This window comes from Electrona antarctica, assembly GCF_951216825.1.
Source record: "Electrona antarctica genome assembly, chromosome: 24".
NCBI lineage: Eukaryota > Metazoa > Chordata > Actinopteri > Myctophiformes > Myctophidae > Electrona > Electrona antarctica.
The window spans coordinates 32,288,171-32,309,847 of record NC_136803.1 but is presented as its reverse complement, the minus strand read 5'-3'; the positions used below and the strand labels follow the sequence as shown (position 1 = coordinate 32,309,847).

Here is a 21,677-nt window from a genome sequence, read left to right as displayed (position 1 = left end):
CCTTTACTGGGGCTTATCAGACTTAACATTATGGTAATGTTTCGGGCCGGGCTAAGCCTTGGGTTTGACCAGTTCGGGTCCAGGCTTTAATTGTCAGGACTGTTGAGAACTCGAACAGCATGTATGTCCCCGTGACGCACATTAGCCTAAAGTAAAGGGCATTAAAAGTCTAAATATTGTAGATCACATAATAGGCAGAATAATTGAAACATCAGAAGACGACCCCATGATGCACGTTAGCACGGGGTCCCCAATATGCATGTTTTAAGATGTGTGTGTGTGTGTGTGTGTGTGTGTGTATTTATGCAAGCTTGAAGGCAAAATATTGAAACTTCAGAAGATGTCCCCATGATACACATTTAGCACGGAGTCCCCAAGATGCATGTTTTAAGATGTGTGTGTGTTTGTTTGTGTGTATGTATTTATATGTCCCCGTGATGCACATTAGCTTAAAGTGTGTTAAAGGTCCCCATATATCACAGAACTGAAAGTGTGTTCTAAATACCTACTATGTAACAAAATGGTATATTGGACTACATCAGGATGTTGTAATACTAGTAACATTATCTTACATGAGTTATTTCGAACTCGCTTTTATCCAAAGCAACTTCCAATGAGTGCATTCAACATTGATAGTCAAGTGCACTACTTTCACATGCCTAACTCTTTTAAATATTCAATGAATCTTATTCTAAACAGATGTTGAATGACATGCCTGCAACAGGGGGTGGAGACTCCCCCACAGACACACATGGCTCCAGCAGTTGCCAAGACATCCACTTCCATTGAAAAGGTAAATGGGGAGAGCACACCTTACAAGGATGTTGTGTAATGTCCTAATGTCTAGTATGACTGTCCGTTCTCTCACACACTCACTCGGTATAATGATGTAAATTTAACAACATAGCCGCAGCCAACTGGTGGTGTTTTTTCCTTTACTGGGGCTTATCAGACTTAACATTATGGTAATGTTTCGGGCCGGGCCAAGTCTTGGGTTGGACCAGTTCGGGTCCAGGCTTTATTGTCAGGCCCGTTGAGAACTCTAACAGCATGTATGTCCCGGTGACGCACATTAGCCTAAAGTAAAGGGCATTAAAAGTCTAAATATTGTAGATCACATAATAGGCAGAATAATTGAAACATCAGAAGACGACCCCATGATGCACATTAGCACGGGGTCCCCAATATGCATGTTTTAAGATGTGTGTGTGTGTGTGTATTTATGCAAGCTTGAAGGCAAAATAATTGAAACTTCAGAAGACGTCCCCGTGATGCACATTTAGCACGGAGTCCCCAAGATGCATGTTTTAAGATGTGTGTGTGTTGGTTTGTGTGTATATTTATATGTCCCTGTGATGCACATTAGCTTAAAGTGTGTTAAATGTCCCCATATATCACAAAACTGAAAGTGTGTTCTAAATACCTACAATCTATCTACTATTTAGTATGACTGTCCGTTCTCTCACACACTCACTCGGTATAATTATTTCAATTTAACAACATAGCTGCAGCCAACTGGTGGTGTTTTTTCCTTTACTGGGGCTTATCAGACTTAACATTATAGTAATGTTTCGGGCCGGGCTAAGCCTTGGGTTTGACCAGTTCGGGTCCAGGCTTTAATTGTCAGGCCCGTTGAGAACTCTAACAGCATGTATGTCCCCGTGACGCACATTAGCCTAAAGTAAAGGGCATTAAAAGTCTAAATATTGTAGATCACATAATAGGCAGAATAATTGAAACATCAGAAGACGACCCCATGATGCACATTAGCACGGGGTCCCCAATATGCATGTTTTAAGATGTGTGTGTGTGTGTGTATTTATGCAAGCTTGAAGGCAAAATATTGAAACTTCAGAAGACGTCCCCATGATGCACATTTAGCACGGAGTCCCCAAGATGCATGTTTTAAGATGTGTGTGTGTTTGTTTGTGTGTGTGTATTTATATGTCCCCATGATGCACATTAGCTTAAAGTGTGTTAAATGTCCCCATATATCACAGAACTGAAAGTGTGTTCTAAATACCTACTATGTAACAAAATGGTATATTGGACTACATCAGGATGTTGTAATACTAGTAACATTATCTTACATGAGTTATTTCGAACTTGCTTTTATCCAAAGCAACTTCCAATAAGTGCATTCAACATTGATAGTCAAGTGCACTACTTTCACATGCCTAACTCTTTTAAATATTCAATGAATCTTATTCTAAACAGATGTTGAATGGCATGCCTGCAACAGGGGTTGGAGACTCCCCCACAGACACACATGGCTCCAGCAGTTGCCAAGACATCCACTTCCATTGAAAAGGTAAATGGGGAGAGCACACCTTACAATGATGTTGTGTAATGTCCTAATGTCTAGTATGACTGTCCGTTCTCTCACACACTCACTCGGTATAATGATGTAAATTTAACAACATAGCCGCAGCCAACTGGTGGTGTTTTTTCCTTTACTGGGGCTTATCAGACTTAACATTATGGTAATGTTTCGGGCCGGGCCAAGCCTTGGGTTGGACCAGTTCGGGTCCAGGCTTTATTGTCAGGCCCGTTGAGAACTCTAACAGCATGTATGTCCCCGTGACGCACATTAGCCTAATGTAAAGGGCATTAAAAGTCTAAATATTGTAGATCACATAATAGGCAGAATAATTGAAACATCAGAAGACGACCCCATGATGCACATTAGCACGGGGTACCCAATATGCATGTTTTAAGATGTGTGTGTGTATTTATGCAAGCTTGAAGGCAAAATAATTGAAACTTCAGAAGACGTCCCCATGATGCACATTTAGCACGGAGTCCCCAAGATGCATGTTTTAAGATATGTGTGTGTTTGTTTGTGTGTGTGTATTTATATGTCCCCGTGATGCACATTAGCTTAAAGTGTGTTAAATGTCCCCATATATCACAGAACTGAAAGTGTGTTCTAAATACCTACTATGTAACAAAATGGTATATTGGACTACATCAGGATGTTGTAATACTAGTAACATTATCTTACATGAGTTATTTCGAACTCGCTTTTATCCAAAGCAACTTCCAATAAGTGCATTCAACATTGATAGTCAAGTGCACTACTTTCACATGCCTAACTCTTTTAAATATTCAATGAATCTTATTCTAAACAGATGTTGAATGGCATGCCTGCAACAGGGGGTGGAGACTCCCCCACAGACACACATGGCTCCAGCAGTTGCCAAGACATCCACTTCCATTGAAAAGGTAAATGGGGAGAGCACACCTTACAATGATGTTGTGTAATGTCCTAATGTCTAGTATGACTGTCCGTTCTCTCACACACTCACTCGGTATAATGATGTAAATTTAACAACATAGCCGCAGCCAACTGGTGGTGTTTTTTCCTTTACTGGGGCTTATCAGACTTAACATTATGGTAATGTTTCGGGCCGGGCCAAGTCTTGGGTTGGACCAGTTCGGGTCCAGGCTTTATTGTCAGGCCCGTTGAGAACTCTAACAGCATGTATGTCCCGGTGACGCACATTAGCCTAAAGTAAAGGGCATTAAAAGTCTAAATATTGTAGATCACATAATAGGCAGAATAATTGAAACATCAGAAGACGACCCCATGATGCACATTAGCACGGGGTCCCCAATATGCATGTTTTAAGATGTGTGTGTGTGTATTTATGCAAGCTTGAAGGCAAAATAATTGAAACTTCAGAAGACGTCCCCGTGATGCACATTTAGCACGAAGTCCCCAAGATGCATGTTTTAAGATGTGTGTGTGTTGGTTTGTGTGTATATTTATATGTCCCTGTGATGCACATTAGCTTAAAGTGTGTTAAATGTCCCCATATATCACAAAACTGAAAGTGTGTTCTAAATACCTACAATCTATCTACTATTTAGTATGACTGTCCGTTCTCTCACACACTCACTCGGTATAATTATTTCAATTTAACAACATAGCTGCAGCCAACTGGTGGTGTTTTTTCCTTTACTGGGGCTTATCAGACTTAACATTATAGTAATGTTTCGGGCCGGGCTAAGCCTTGGGTTTGACCAGTTCGGGTCCAGGCTTTAATTGTCAGGCCCGTTGAGAACTCTAACAGCATGTATGTCCCCGTGACGCACATTAGCCTAAAGTAAAGGGCATTAAAAGTCTAAATATTGTAGATCACATAATAGGCAGAATAATTGAAACATCAGAAGACGACCCCATGATGCACATTAGCACGGGGTCCCCAATATGCATGTTTTAAGATGTGTGTGTGTGTGTGTATTTATGCAAGCTTGAAGGCAAAATATTGAAACTTCAGAAGACGTCCCCATGATGCACATTTAGCACGGAGTCCCCAAGATGCATGTTTTAAGATGTGTGTGTGTTTGTTTGTGTGTGTGTATTTATATGTCCCCATGATGCACATTAGCTTAAAGTGTGTTAAATGTCCCCATATATCACAGAACTGAAAGTGTGTTCTAAATACCTACTATGTAACAAAATGGTATATTGGACTACATCAGGATGTTGTAATACTAGTAACATTATCTTACATGAGTTATTTCGAACTCGCTTTTATCCAAAGCAACTTCCAATAAGTGCATTCAACATTGATAGTCAAGTGCACTACTTTCACATGCCTAACTCTTTTAAATATTCAATGAATCTTATTCTAAACAGATGTTGAATGGCATGCCTGCAACAGGGGTTGGAGACTCCCCCACAGACACACATGGCTCCAGCAGTTGCCAAGACATCCACTTCCATTGAAAAGGTAAATGGGGAGAGCACACCTTACAATGATGTTGTGTAATGTCCTAATGTCTAGTATGACTGTCCGTTCTCTCACACACTCACTCGGTATAATGATGTAAATTTAACAACATAGCCGCAGCCAACTGGTGGTGTTTTTTCCTTTACTGGGGCTTATCAGACTTAACATTATGGTAATGTTTCGGGCCGGGCCAAGCCTTGGGTTGGACCAGTTCGGGTCCAGGCTTTATTGTCAGGCCCGTTGAGAACTCTAACAGCATGTATGTCCCCGTGACGCACATTAGCCTAATGTAAAGGGCATTAAAAGTCTAAATATTGTAGATCACATAATAGGCAGAATAATTGAAACATCAGAAGACGACCCCATGATGCACATTAGCACGGGGTCCCCAATATGCATGTTTTAAGATGTGTGTGTGTGTGTGTATTTATGCAAGCTTGAAGGCAAAATATTGAAACTTCAGAAGACGTCCCCATGATGCACATTTAGCACGGAGTCCCCAAGATGCATGTTTTAAGATGTGTGTGTGTTTGTTTGTGTGTGTGTATTTATATGTCCCCATGATGCACATTAGCTTAAAGTGTGTTAAATGTCCCCATATATCACAGAACTGAAAGTGTGTTCTAAATACCTACTATGTAACAAAATGGTATATTGGACTACATCAGGATGTTGTAATACTAGTAACATTATCTTACATGAGTTATTTCGAACTTGCTTTTATCCAAAGCAACTTCCAATAAGTGCATTCAACATTGATAGTCAAGTGCACTACTTTCACATGCCTAACTCTTTTAAATATTCAATGAATCTTATTCTAAACAGATGTTGAATGGCATGCCTGCAACAGGGGTTGGAGACTCCCCCACAGACACACATGGCTCCAGCAGTTGCCAAGACATCCACTTCCATTGAAAAGGTAAATGGGGAGAGCACACCTTACAATGATGTTGTGTAATGTCCTAATGTCTAGTATGACTGTCCGTTCTCTCACACACTCACTCGGTATAATGATGTAAATTTAACAACATAGCCGCAGCCAACTGGTGGTGTTTTTTCCTTTACTGGGGCTTATCAGACTTAACATTATGGTAATGTTTCGGGCCGGGCCAAGCCTTGGGTTGGACCAGTTCGGGTCCAGGCTTTATTGTCAGGCCCGTTGAGAACTCTAACAGCATGTATGTCCCCGTGACGCACATTAGCCTAATGTAAAGGGCATTAAAAGTCTAAATATTGTAGATCACATAATAGGCAGAATAATTGAAACATCAGAAGACGACCCCATGATGCACATTAGCACGGGGTACCCAATATGCATGTTTTAAGATGTGTGTGTGTATTTATGCAAGCTTGAAGGCAAAATAATTGAAACTTCAGAAGACGTCCCCATGATGCACATTTAGCACGGAGTCCCCAAGATGCATGTTTTAAGATATGTGTGTGTTTGTTTGTGTGTGTGTATTTATATGTCCCCGTGATGCACATTAGCTTAAAGTGTGTTAAATGTCCCCATATATCACAGAACTGAAAGTGTGTTCTAAATACCTACTATGTAACAAAATGGTATATTGGACTACATCAGGATGTTGTAATACTAGTAACATTATCTTACATGAGTTATTTCGAACTCGCTTTTATCCAAAGCAACTTCCAATAAGTGCATTCAACATTGATAGTCAAGTGCACTACTTTCACATGCCTAACTCTTTTAAATATTCAATGAATCTTATTCTAAACAGATGTTGAATGGCATGCCTGCAACAGGGGGTGGAGACTCCCCCACAGACACACATGGCTCCAGCAGTTGCCAAGACATCCACTTCCATTGAAAAGGTAAATGGGGAGAGCACACCTTACAATGATGTTGTGTAATGTCCTAATGTCTAGTATGACTGTCCGTTCTCTCACACACTCACTCGGTATAATGATGTAAATTTAACAACATAGCCGCAGCCAACTGGTGGTGTTTTTTCCTTTACTGGGGCTTATCAGACTTAACATTATGGTAATGTTTCGGGCCGGGCCAAGCCTTGGGTTGGACCAGTTCGGGTCCAGGCTTTATTGTCAGGCCCGTTGAGAACTCTAACAGCATGTATGTCCCCGTGACGCACATTAGCCTAATGTAAAGGGCATTAAAAGTCTAAATATTGTAGATCACATAATAGGCAGAATAATTGAAACATCAGAAGACGACCCCATGATGCACATTAGCACGGGGTACCCAATATGCATGTTTTAAGATGTGTGTGTGTATTTCTGCAAGCTTGAAGGCAAAATAATTGAAACTTCAGAAGACGTCCCCATGATGCACATTTAGCACGGAGTCCCCAAGATGCATGTTTTAAGATATGTGTGTGTGTGTATTTATATGTCCCCGTGATGCACATTAGCTTAAAGTGTGTTAAATGTCCCCATATATCACAGAACTGAAAGTGTGTTCTAAATACCTACTATGTAACAAAATGGTATATTGGACTACATCAGGATGTTGTAATACTAGTAACATTATCTTACATGAGTTATTTCGAACTCGCTTTTATCCAAAGCAACTTCCAATAAGTGCATTCAACATTGATAGTCAAGTGCACTACTTTCACATGCCTAACTCTTTTAAATATTCAATGAATCTTATTCTAAACAGATGTTGAATGGCATGCCTGCAACAGGGGGTGGAGACTCCCCCACAGACACACATGGCTCCAGCAGTTGCCAAGACATCCACTTCCATTGAAAAGGTAAATGGGGAGAGCACACCTTACAAGGATGTTGTGTAATGTCCTAATGTCTAGTATGACTGTCCGTTCTCTCACACACTCACTCGGTATAATGATGTAAATTTAACAACATAGCCGCAGCCAACTGGTGGTGTTTTTTCCTTTACTGGGGCTTATCAGACTTAACATTATGGTAATGTTTCGGGCCGGGCCAAGCCTTGGGTTGGACCAGTTCGGGTCCAGGCTTTATTGTCAGGCCCGTTGAGAACTCTAACAGCATGTATGTCCCCGTGACGCACATTAGCCTAATGTAAAGGGCATTAAAAGTCTAAATATTGTAGATCACATAATAGGCAGAATAATTGAAACATCAGAAGACGACCCCATGATGCACATTAGCACGGGGTACCCAATATGCATGTTTTAAGATGTGTGTGTGTATTTATGCAAGCTTGAAGGCAAAATAATTGAAACTTCAGAAGACGTCCCCATGATGCACATTTAGCACGGAGTCCCCAAGATGCATGTTTTAAGATATGTGTGTGTTTGTTTGTGTGTGTGTATTTATATGTCCCCGTGATGCACATTAGCTTAAAGTGTGTTAAATGTCCCCATATATCACAGAACTGAAAGTGTGTTCTAAATACCTACTATGTAACAAAATGGTATATTGGACTACATCAGGATGTTGTAATACTAGTAACATTATCTTACATGAGTTATTTCGAACTCGCTTTTATCCAAAGCAACTTCCAATAAGTGCATTCAACATTGATAGTCAAGTGCACTACTTTCACATGCCTAACTCTTTTAAATATTCAATGAATCTTATTCTAAACAGATGTTGAATGGCATGCCTGCAACAGGGGGTGGAGACTCCCCCACAGACACACATGGCTCCAGCAGTTGCCAAGACATCCACTTCCATTGAAAAGGTAAATGGGGAGAGCACACCTTACAAGGATGTTGTGTAATGTCCTAATGTCTAGTATGACTGTCCGTTCTCTCACACACTCACTCGGTATAATGATGTAAATTTAACAACATAGCCGCAGCCAACTGGTGGTGGTTTTCCTTTACTGGGGCTTATCAGACTTAACATTATGGTAATGTTTCGGGCCGGGCCAAGCCTTTGGTTGGACCAGATCGGGTCCAGGCTTTATCGTCAGGCCCGTTGAGAACTCTAACAGCATGTATGTCCCCGTGACGCACATTAGCCTAATGTAAAGGGCATTAAAAGTCTAAATATTGTAGATCACATAATAGGCAGAATAATTGAAACATCAGAAGACGTCCCCATGATGCACATTAGCACGGGGTACCCAATATGCATGTTTTAAGATGTGTGTGTGTATTTATGCAAGCTTGAAGGCAAAATAATTGAAACTTCAGAAGACGTCCCCATGATGCACATTTAGCACGGAGTCCCCAAGATGCATGTTTTAAGATATGTGTGTGTTTGTTTGTGTGTGTGTATTTATATGTCCCCGTGATGCACATTAGCTTAAAGTGTGTTAAATGTCCCCATATATCACAGAACTGAAAGTGTGTTCTAAATACCTACTATGTAACAAAATGGTATATTGGACTACATCAGGATGTTGTAATACTACTAACATTATCTTACATGAGTTATTTCGAACTCGCTTTTATCCAAAGCAACTTCCAATAAGTGCATTCAACATTGATAGTCAAGTGCACTACTTTCACATGCCTAACTCTTTTAAATATTCAATGAATCTTATTCTAAACAGATGTTGAATGGCATGCCTGCAACAGGGGGTGGAGACTCCCCCACAGACACACTTGGCTCCAGCAGTTGCCAAGACATCCACTTCCATTGAAAAGGTAAATGGGGAGAGCACACCTTACAAGGATGTTGTGTAATGTCCTAATGTCTAGTATGACTGTCCGTTCTCTCACACACTCACTCGGTATAATGATGTAAATTTAACAACATAGCCGCAGCCAACTGGTGGTGGTTTTTCCTTTACTGGGGCTTATCAGACTTAACATTATGGTAATGTTTCGGGCCGGGCCAAGCCTTGGGTTGGACCAGATCGGGTCCAGGCTTTATTGTCAGGCCCGTTGAGAACTCTAACAGCATGTATGTCCCCGTGACGCACATTAGCCTAATGTAAAGGGCATTAAAAATCTAAATATTGTAGATCACATAATAGGCAGAATAATTGAAACATCAGAAGACGTCCCCATGATGCACATTAGCACGGGGTACCCAATATGCATGTTTTAAGATGTGTGTGTGTATTTCTGCAAGCTTGAAGGCAAAATAATTGAAACTTCAGAAGACGTCCCCATGATGCACATTTAGCACGGAGTCCCCAAGATGCATGTTTTAAGATATGTGTGTGTTTGTTTGTGTGTGTGTATTTATATGTCCCCGTGATGCACATTAGCTTAAAGTGTGTTAAATGTCCCCATATATCACAGAACTGAAAGTGTGTTCTAAATACCTACTATGTAACAAAATGGTATATTGGACTACATCAGGATGTTGTAATACTACTAACATTATCTTACATGAGTTATTTCGAACTCGCTTTTATCCAAAGCAACTTCCAATAAGTGCATTCAACATTGATAGTCAAGTGCACTACTTTCACATGCCTAACTCTTTTAAATATTCAATGAATCTTATTCTAAACAGATGTTGAATGACATGCCTGCAACAGGGGTTGGAGACTCCCCAACAGACACACATGGCTCCAGCAGTTGCCAAGACATCCACTTCCATTGAAAAGGTAAATGGGGAGAGCACACCTTACAAGGATGTTGTGTAATGTCCTAATGTCTAGTATGACTGTCCGTTCTCTCACACACTCACTCGGTATAATGATGTAAATTTAACAACATAGCCGCAGCCAACTGGTGGTGTTTTTTCCTTTACTGGGGCTTATCAGACTTAACATTATGGTAATGTTTCGGGCCGGGCCAAGCCTTGGGTTGGACCAGTTCGGGTCCAGGCTTTATTGTCAGGCCCGTTGAGAACTCTAACAGCATGTATGTCCCCGTGACGCACATTAGCCTAATGTAAAGGGCATTAAAAGTCTAAATATTGTAGATCACATAATAGGCAGAATAATTGAAACATCAGAAGACGTCCCCATGATGCACATTAGCACGGGGTACCCAATATGCATGTTTTAAGATGTGTGTGTGTATTTATGCAAGCTTGAAGGCAAAATAATTGAAACTTCAGAAGACGTCCCCATGATGCACATTTAGCACGGAGTCCCCAAGATGCATGTTTTAAGATGTGTGTTTATTTGTTTGTGTGTGTGTTTTTATATGGCCCCGTGATGCACATTAGCTTAAAGTGTGTTAAATGTCCCCATATATCACAGAACTGAAAGTGTGTTCTAAATACCTACTATCTATCTACTATTTAGTATGACTGTCTTTTATTGGTTTGGGTTTTATTGGTGTGTATTTGTTAACCCCCTGCACTGCATGTTTTGTATTGATTTTATTGTTGTATTGCACAAGTTGTTTTTCGTGCTAGGCCTGTCCCCTTTCTTTCCCCAAATGTATTTGAGCTAATTATATACTTTTCACTTTATTATCTTATCTGCCTCACTGATGTATTGCCCTAACCTTTTAATATATACTGTGTAGTTATATATAAATAAAGTTGTTACATTTTCCACAAATGCCTCTCGTACATTGTTCCTGTTAAAGGGGAAGTTGGTCAAAGTTTACACTCTAGGGGTTCCTCCTGCCCCCTCAACAAGCGGGAGGTGGCGTAGTCAGGATATTAGTACCAATTTGTTCGCTTGTACAATTAAAATTGTTGTTCTACAATTTATGTGTCATTTATTTATGTCAACATTGTGCATTATCTATGTCAGGGTTGGGCAACTTTGATGATGGAGAGGGCCACTATATTTTCAGTCACTCCAGGGGGTCACAATGCATATACTGTCAAAAATAGCAAAAATAGCAGTCTACAAGCTCAAAATGTGTTGTGCTTTGATGCGTTTTGAGCTTGTAGATTGGCTATTGGAAAACTGAATTATGTTTTAGCTATTTTTGAATTGGTTATGGTTTTGAATTATTATTATTATTATTATTTTCCCAAATGGATTCATATGGTATGTTACCTTAATAACTTAATTACAAATTCATTGGACATGAAAGAAGGCAATAACATTGTAATACTAGTATTAAGTCATTAAGGGCGTTTTACTAGTTAGTAATTACACTTGTTGCAAGGTCCCCATTAATCACATTAGAGCGGACCTTGTGTGAATTATTTAAATGATATTCAAATGAGGTCCCCATCAACCATGTTAACCAGATTTTTCACAAGTCCCCATATGGCATGGTCCAGCAATTACTTCATCAATTCTGATATTTAAAGTCGTGTATAAGCTTACAAAGCCATAGTTGTTATACCTGATTTTTTTCATAGCTGTATAACCTTTAGAAAGGGTGGTCCCCACGAGGGATGAAAAAAATGTTGGTCCCCACAAACCACAAAAACCAGTATGTGTGTGTGTGTGTGTGTGTGTGTGTGTGTGTTTCATAATTTTCCAAATGTTTTTTTTTTATATAATATAATAAACAAATAAATATAGCAGATGTTCAGATCCGTATAAATTATGAGGAAATGGTTTAAAGTGCCCACGGCACCTTAAAGCCCTAACCAAACCAAAGGGTCACCATGCAACTCCTTGGGTCCAAACGGTTGCAAGGAGTTAATGCTAAAACCGTCTTGACCCTTTGGTGTGGTTTGGGCCATTGAATTCCATGCGTTGAATCACTAGGGTCACTTCCCCACAGGCTTGAAGCTGCCCGTGATTTATTATTTGTATTTCATGGGAGAAAGAAGTTCCGGTACACCGCGTGCCCTCTCTATCTTATTATATATGATTCTGGGGAGAGGACCTGACTGAAGGCCTGCAGGTAGGAAGGAATGTACAGCACTGAACAGGAATGGAAACAAACCCAGAGTAATCTAGTAAGAGAGTGGCGACACGCTTTGATCTCGCTGCAAAGCGGGTGCCTATGGGCTATAGTTCCAAACATTGGACCTATCCCATGGCTTGAGGCCAGCAGTGGGAGTGCACAGGCGATGGAGTCCCACCAAGAGTTCCGTCGAGCCAGCGAATATAACACTTCCGGTTCAGAATAAGAGTTGTTACTGATTTAAAATGGCTATTGATTCCCATTAAATTGGGCACTTTGCACATGTTCCTACCATACGTGTGGCGAACCAAAGCAAAAGATGGCGCTGTTTCTCCTTTATTTGCCGATGGATTCTCAGATTGCCTATTATAGTGGTTTTATTATAGTTTCAACCAGATTTAAGGTTCAAGTCTCCTAAAGATAATTTTCACTGTTCATCTAAATTCTGAAAGGAAGGTTATTCCCATTAAATTGGGCACTTTGCACATGTTCCTACCATACGTGTGGCGAACCAAAGCAAAAGATGGCGCTGTTTCTCCTTGATTTGCCGATGGATTCTCAGATTGCCTATTATAGTGGTTTTATTATAGTTTCAACCAGATTTAAGGTTCAAGTCTCCTAAAGATAATTTTCACTGTTCATCTAAATTCTGAAAGGAAGGTTATGTAGTAGTTCTCAATACTGTCACTCATGCCAGTGTGGCTTAGGAGATAAGCCTGGGGTTTATTAACTGAAAATGAGGGTTCAAGACTCCTGAAGAACATTACCTGTCCATCTAATATCTGAAAGGTGGGTTAAGTAAGACGTTCTCCGATATATCTGTGGCTCTGGAGTAGCCTGGCTAATAAGCCAGACTAATATCACACAACACTGTCGCGGTATATCAGTCTGGGCTGGCTCCACTTGGATTTCATTTCCCGGGGAACATTTTCTCTTTGACGCAATTGGTCAGAGCTACTGTCAGTCAAAAGTCTCAAGCATTGAACGTCACTGTACCAAAGCCCGCCCATATTGCATACCGTGTCCCGATTGGTCCGACCTGTTCTCTGCTGTAGGAAAGAGGCGTGCTACTGAGCCTCGCCAGACCGTAATCCGCTGGTAGGCAACTTTTTTTTGCCAACGGCTGATTCGGTCTGGTTTATTAACCAGGCTAGCTCTGGAGATAAATTTGAGATTTATAAAGCAATGGTGCAGTGTCACATTTTCACTGTCCATCTAAATCGACTATCATTGTACAATGCATGCCAGAGTGGCTCAATACATAAATACAGGGTTCTAAAGACCAAAAGTCATAGGTTCAAACCTCAAACAAAACCAAAATACACACAAAACCAAAATACATAAAAACCTAAAATAGATTGTATCAACAAAATAAAATGAATACTTTGCTTAATATGTAAATTAATGAAGCTCCTCCCCTGGAGGCAGGATCCTAAAAAAGGATCATCCCCCTGGAGGCGGGCTCCTAAAAACATCCTCCCCCTGGAGTGGTACCCTCCATGCTCCTCCCTCTTCTAACAGAGCTAAAAGGGGGCGTGAGGAGGGTGCCTGCCTCGGCACTGCTGGCCTTAAAAAGCCCGAAAATGAAGGTTTACCCTGAACAAGATTCAAACCCACCACCTTCAGCTTGTGAAACCTCTGCTTGCACCACTAGGCTTTTCACACTACTAAGATTTTGGAGGTTGTATTTAAGGTTGAAGGGAGACTGGTCAAAGGATGAAAATCCACATCAGACACCTCTACCCCTGACAGAATGACTGATAGGCCTACACCCTCTGATGATCAGGGTTCAACTGAGTTTTAGGTTATTGTTTAAAAACATGTTGGGAAATGTTCACTCTGCACCCAGATTTACACTTTCATTGAAAACAAACAGAGAGATGTTTTGTTTTAGACAAAGCCAGAACAGTCTCAAAAGTCTCACAGTCGCGATAACAAGTTCAGATTTGGAACTCACATGAGTGAACTCACAGGTTCATATTTGTGTTTTGTATCCACAAGTTCACATTTGTGTTTCACATCTGTGTTTTGTATCCGTGTTTCACATCTGTGTTTTGTATTTGTGTTTCAAATATCAATGCATTGTTACTTCTTAAACAAATAAACTCATACAGTATTACCCCCAGTGAGATCAACCTGAGAGTCATAGGGTTTTCTGTACCTCATTTCAATTGCCGAAACCCAGGTTTGAACCAGGGACCTTTAGATCTTCAGTCTAACGCTCTACCAACTGAGCTATTTCGGCTTGTAAGTGTCACATCCAGAATGTATTTTTTAAATTTAATGTTACTTCTTAAACAAAAACTCACATAGTTTCTCCCCGGTGAGATCAGCCTGGGAGTCATACAGTTTTCTGTACCTCATTTCTACTGCCGTAACCCAGGGTTGAAACAGGGACCTTCAGACCCTTCAGTCTGACGCTCTACCAACTGAGCTATTTCAGCTTGTAAGGGTTACATCCAGAATGTATTTTTCAACAGATTTTTAGTTCTTAAACAAATAAACTCATACAGTATTTCCCCCAGTGAGATCAGCCTGAGAGTCATACGGTTTTCTGTACCTCATTTCAACGGCCGAAACCAAGGTTTGAACCAGGGACCTTTAGATCTTCAGTCTAACGCTCTACCAACTGACCTATTTCGGCTTGTAAGTGTCACATCCAGAATATATTTGTTCAATTTATTGTTACTTCTTAAACAAATAAACTCATACAGTTTTCCCCCAGTGAGATCAGCCTGGGAGTCATAAAGTTTTCTGTACCTGATTTCAACTGCCGAAACCCAGGGTTGAACCAGGGAACTCCAGACCCTTCAGTCTGATGCTCTACCAACTGAGCTAATTCGGCTTGTAAGTGTTACATCCAGAATGTATTTTTCAATTGATTGTAACTTGTTACTTCTTAAACAAATAAACTCAAAGTTTGTCACCCAGTGAGATCAGCCTAAGGGTCATAGGGTTTTCTGTACCTCATTTAAACTGCCAAAAGCCAGGATTGAACGAAGGACCTTTAGATCTTCAGTCTAATGCTCTACCAACTGAGCTACTTCGGCTTGTAAGTGTCACATCCAGAATATATTTTTCAATTGATTGTCAATTCTTAAACAAATAAACGTATGCAGTATTTCCCCCAGTGAGATCAGCCTGGGAGTCATACGGTTTTCTGCACCTCATTTGACCTGCAAAAACCCAGGATTTATGTATTGAGCCACTCTGGCATGGAATATACAATCAGGAATGTAATACTTTTTAGAATTTCGAAGATAAGACAGTGAAAATCTAAGGTTTGAACCGTGAACCTTTGGTTTATAAACGCTAGGCTTATCTCCTAAGCCACACTGTCATAAATGTTGTTGTTGACAGTGAAAATGATCTAGAGGAGCCTTGAACCCTAAATCTTCTGTTTATGAATCTCAGGTTTATCTTCTGAGTCAGATTGGCATGATAGCTGTAACGGAGAACACTCCGAGACACGGTGGTAGGAAATGAATTAATAACAAGCTAAACTCCTTTTTTGCATCAACTCCTCCAAGGAAAAGGCCATGTGACGTAGTTGGCAGGATTTTACTGAAGAAAAGGTGAAAATAAAAACAAACAATTAGACAAATAATCACGCTGAAGTTGGTCCCACGGCCAGTGACAATTGGATGGTCAAGGCTCCAAAAACACAATCAAGAGTCCGGTTTTTATTCCCCTCCAGAATAGAGCGTCGCAGTCCCGCCTCCTACCCTGGACCAGGAAATGAAACCCAATGCATTTTTCCCATAGACATTTCTTAAAGTATTTATTTAAAGAAGAAAAACAACAAAAAAAGTGTTGTAACCTGCCGTTTTTTTCTTCTTTCTAATTATTTGTTCGGCCCAAAAAATTTGGGATTTGTCACGACTCGAGTTGGCTTTGTCCGCGGCGTAAACGTCTTTAAATAAATACTTTCTGAAATGTCTATGAGGAAAATGAACGGAGAATCATTTCTTGGTCCAGGGTAGGAGGCGGGACTGCGACGCTCTATATGCCAGCAGTCCAGTGCAGTGACAGTCTCAAAGACACGCAAAAACAAAAACGACTGGCCAAAGTAAGTAAAATACACTAAGGAACAGCACCTAAACAGATGAGAAGCTGTAGCTGGCTACAGACAAATCCATGGAGCAGTGCCCGGTAGGCTAGGTGTAGCTAATCAGTGCTGTAAAGCTGGTACACCGCACGCCAGCTAGGCCACCCCTCTGTGGATTCATTATATAACCTTATTGCAAAGGGCCCTGCTAGCTCTCCCTCAGGCTGTTACCTGAGTCAACCCAAGACTAGACTGGAACCCACCTATGCTTTCTATGGCATAGGCAGCTCCCGGCAGGATCCGCCGGGAGAAAGTCGACGCAGCTGCGCGACATGAGACTAATTCATTAGAGCATGTTTGTGTGTGTATGTGTGTGCGTGTGTGCGTCAATTTAACAAAGGTGCAGACGATTTCTCCCTGGAAATAAAAAACGCCTGGGTTCCCGAGACTAACCCAAGACTAACTGAACTCATCATCACCTGCAGGCTCCCTTTGTGAGCCAATCCATACCTGTTTGACGGCGCACATCAGGCGTCCGTAGCAGTACACCATGGTCAGCACGGGGATGCCCAGGCAGAAGATGAACAGGCAGATTATGTAGGAGTGGGAATGGGCCGTCCGCTCCGTCCAGGAGACCGAGCAGCTGGTGCCCGCTCCCTCCAGGCCGTAGCTGCTCCAGCCCAGCAGGGGGGGCACCGTCCAGAAGAGGGAGTAGAGCCAGGCGCCGGCCACCGCCACCAGAGGCTTGCGGAAGTCCGGCGCCCGCTTGTTGTACACGGTCAGTGTGCTGTAGCGGTCGTAGGACAGTACCGCCAGCGAGACCAGAGACACGATACCTGGGGAAGGGGAGATGTATTTGATTTTAGCCCCCCACAAAAATGAGAAAAAAATTTAATAAACGTAACAAGTTCATACATTGGCTCTTTGAAAATATCAGATCTACAAGCTCACAACGCACCATGGATATAGGTGGCACACCAAGCTGTAGTGTATCGGGATAGGATAGCTCAGTTGGCTTTGACCTACATGGTCATGAGTTCGATTCATATGCCTGGAATCTAACGTATGATGGTATGAGTAGAACGGCCTGGGTGTGATAAGTATTGGCAGTTGATGGTAGGTGTTGTGAACCTCAGCAGAAGTCTAACTTGGCTGCGTTCTTGGCTGATACCGGCAATAAGCCTCTCCGACTTTTTTTTAACCTACTGTATATTTGATAGGTACAGTAAGCTGACAGGAAATAAACACGCAGCAAAGGTCATCGGGAGCGGGAGTTGAACCCGCAACACGGTGTCAGGATTAGCAGCCTAGGTGCCCGGACCGCTAGGCTGGCCTGGGCCCTCTCTCTAATTGTGATTTCCTGGGTTGCCAACTGTTCCTTGAAATAACTTAAAAGGAACCGTCCTTAGGTGCGACGTAGTAGCCCACAGTTCTTGGGATACACTTTGAACTCTTAAGATGTGCATCATGTGTCATTGATTCATTCCCAAACATAAGGAACACACAGCTCAAACACACACTACTGTAATACTATAATACAGGTTGTTAACCACAAAATCCTCTAGACGTAAAGTAAATAAACTGCACCAGTGTTGTCTGTGGACCGCTTTTCTTTTTCCAGTCTACACAACATGCACCTCTGAGGCCCTTTTTCCAGCTAAATAACTTTGGTTCCAGAACCGCTCTTTATTTTTATGATGATTTTATGATATATAAATATATATATATACACGCACACACGCACGCACACGCACTTCTCAAAAGAAGACAGCCCACGACGTTGCAGTCGGGGGTATCTTGGTTTCATCCTGTACTCTTTGATTTGAGTATTTGACCCTTTATTTCAGCCTTCTGAACATTTAGTATTTGCCAAATTAAAAGCTGATTTTGAGCCTCTTACAGCACCTGCCCTCCAGCCCACACTAGAGCACACAATTAACAAGGACGGGAATTGACATCGACGTCTTCTTTATTTTGACTACACTGCCAAGTGGCGCGTTGTCTGAGGATTAAAGCACAAGACCATCCCTCTTGATGTTAATATAATCTAATGAGTACCCCAGGTACTTTAATCTTGGTGGGAACACCAGATGTGCGAAGATCTGAGAAGCAGTTGTGGAAGAAGTAGTCAGATTATTTTTGTTTTTGTAGTAGTAGCAATATCACAATCTAAGAATTGCCATGTTACAGTTCCAAAACTATTGCTGTCAAAATATTTGCACCAAAGAAACATATTAGTTCGTTTTTTTTTTAATAGCAAATATAGGCCAACAAGCTGAGCTATTAGATTGGGTGTTTTTTGATTGGACGAAGTGTAAAGCTATAAGTGCCAAGTATGTGTTTTGCATTATTAATCTAAATCTAAATCAAGTTTTTAAACTTGTACTCTACTCCAGTACATGTCAGGTGTAGAGTACAAGTGTTGAAAAATGGACATACTCGCATAAAAGAAAGTAATAGTACCTCAAAACTGTACTGAGTAAATGTACTTAATTCCCCCGCTACGATTACGAACCATGTGTGCAATCAGACTGAACTGTTAACCCAATTAAGGATCACTTCACCACTTTTCATCTTCATATATAATTGGTCCTCCCTAATAATCATGATAAATGGCAAAAACAAATTCTACTTGTCTGTGTTAGGGTGGTGGACAGTTCAGAAACCCGCCCACCAGTGACATCATCAATAGGGAATCCAAGCTAATAGAAACGATGAAAATGGTAAATGGTGCATTTATATAGCGCCTTTATCCAAGGCGCTTAACAAAGATTGTGCATTACATTCACCCATTCACACACATTCATACACCGATGGCAGCGGAAACCATGCAAGGCACCAACTAGCACATCGGGAGCAATTAAGGGTTCAGTGTCTTGCTCAAGGAGACTTTGACAGTAACTCTGGGGGAGCCCAGGTTCGAACTGGCAACCTTACGGTTACCATCCAGGCACTCTACCCCTGAGCCACCGCCACCCAAGATAGGTTGAAATGTGGTGAAGTGGTCCTTTAAGACCTGCGGCTGATTCTACAAATGGCTTCTAAACAGTTCTGTATGTTACTATATATCATAGCTGACGGGCAGAATTCTCCTATCTCCAGTTTACCTTTTTGTGTATGTGTTTTTTTCCCCTGTAAGTTACCTTACTTGATACTACAGCGTTGTCACACAAAATCAAAAGTATAGCAGATCCACAAGCTCGAAAAGGCAGCACGAAAAGGCGCATTTTGTTTTATTTTATTTTATTCTAATCAGTTTTGGCATATGAGGTTTCCACCCGACAGAGACAATGGATAGAAAAAGGGCTCCATCTTGCGCCACCCTTATCCCTTATCCCTAAACGTATTTGCCATTTTTTACTATTTTGAAACACATTTTTAAAATAGTACAACTAGCCGATCTACATCGAGACGTTGTGAGCTTGTAGATCGGCTATTTGAACTATTTTAAAAGGTTTATTAAAATAGTAAAAAAATGGCAAAAAAGTTTAGGGATAAGGGTTAAGGGGTGGCGCAAGATATAGCCCAAAGTCTATAAAATGACACAAATGCTTCCCCGTTCTCAGTAAAACGGACCTGACTTACATGTTTTCCCTCCACCCCAGAATAGGCATGCTGGGGGTTAACCACCTAGCAGGCTGCTACTGTGTGTCCATGCAAATCCATACGGTTCGTTACATCTGTATAGTACGACTTCAAAGTTAACGTGTTCATTTGAAAGATGACGTGTGAGCATTCATGCGGATGAACTAGCAACATTCTGTAACAGTGTGGCACCACGCACGTCCAAGCCCACGCATGGAGGCAGGGAGAGCAAGAGCAAGAGAGGTAGGGAATCAGGGATAGAGATGATAAATCAGCTTCTGTGCTGCTGAAAGACACACATGCAATGGCATAATGCTGTATAGGTAATCTGACTCTGACTGTTAAACCCATTTCCCGCCAGGATTAATGAATCTATTTATCGCGCATTGCCATGGTTTTATTGCGCGCAAAGCTTATTTTGAAGAGCCAAATGTCCGTAACCGGATGTTACAATGACAAAATGCTGTGTGTGGTGTCTTGAACGGTTGTTGTTCTCGGTCGGTGGTGAAAAACCCGACCGCGAGTATCACAGAGCCTGCGGTCGGGCGTTGAAAAACCGTGTTTTCAGAAACGACATTCATTGCGCCGATTTGGAGATACAGGCCATTGAAAGCAGCACATAAGAGTGCGCGCATCTTCAAAATGAAGGCCACTGTCCCACTTTGACTGTTCTAACGAGAGGCAGCTACCGATGCGATCCGATCAAAACATGGATTAAAGAATATAAACCCTGGAAAACGTAGGCTATGGTTCTGGCGGGCTTAATCCTACGGTTCTGGCGGGCTTAATCCTACGGTTCTGGCGGGCTTAATCCTACGGTTCTGGCAGGCTCCGTGTTAACACATTAAGACCGAAGGCTGTCTTCTAAATCAAACCGTTTTCGGAAAAACCTCAGTGGTTCTCAAACTTTTTCATGTCAAGGAGCTCCATAATTATATTTATTTGGCTGCCGATCCCCTTCTGGAAATATTTGGTTCCAGGGACACCCCCAGAAGCCCAAGCTCATATCGGGCACCGAGTTCCACACTACGAGCTTGTAGATCTGCATATTTTTCAACAGCTACAGTTTTAAAATAATAGTTAAAGTGGTTAAAAGCTAAGGTGGCACAGATGCGTTCCAGGTCTTAACTGGTTAATATAAGGTATTAGGCTGTTGTTTGTTGGCAACCCGTGGTCATGCCAGCTGGCCTAGCGATTAGCTATAGTCGTAATATTAATGAGTTAATAACTACAACAAGACCACCAATGATTCCGAGGGTGAGATCCCAGATGCCTTTCTGATTAACCCATGAGGGTTCAATTTGCACACGCTCATAATATACAACATATATAAATGGCTTGAAGGGGGACTTATTAATATCCATCTCCCTAACATATATTATGCTGGTCGACTTTATGTATTGTTGTGGCGGTGCGTGCAACGTGCGTGCGTGCGTGAGTGAGTGCGTGCGTGCACGCATGGACAAGTTTTCATTAGTGTGCATGGATTAAAGAGAAATAAAATCTCACTACTGAAAATGTTTGTATAACCACGTCCTAATGTGCAATTTGTGAAACTATGATGTTTTAGTAGCGTTGCACCTCCTGTCAACCAGGTGAAGAAATCACAGATTGAAGCTTTAACCTTTGCTTTCATTATTTTTTCTTTATATATTTTTTGTC

The 21,677-nt window shown here is 41.4% G+C and overlaps 1 protein-coding gene across 1 annotated transcript in view; it reads right to left on the bottom strand.

Annotated features, from left to right (window-relative positions):
• Positions 1-16,889: 16,889 nt before the first annotated feature.
• Positions 16,890-21,677, bottom strand: part of LOC306917632 (opsin-3-like) — a gene marked incomplete at both ends in the record, with an annotated part of 28,834 nt that continues 24,046 nt past the window's right edge. Inside the window, one exon of the mRNA XM_079495929.1 lies at positions 16,890-17,266. Coding sequence (XP_079352055.1) covers positions 16,890-17,266 — 377 coding nt within the window. The remainder of the gene's footprint in view (positions 17,267-21,677) is intronic.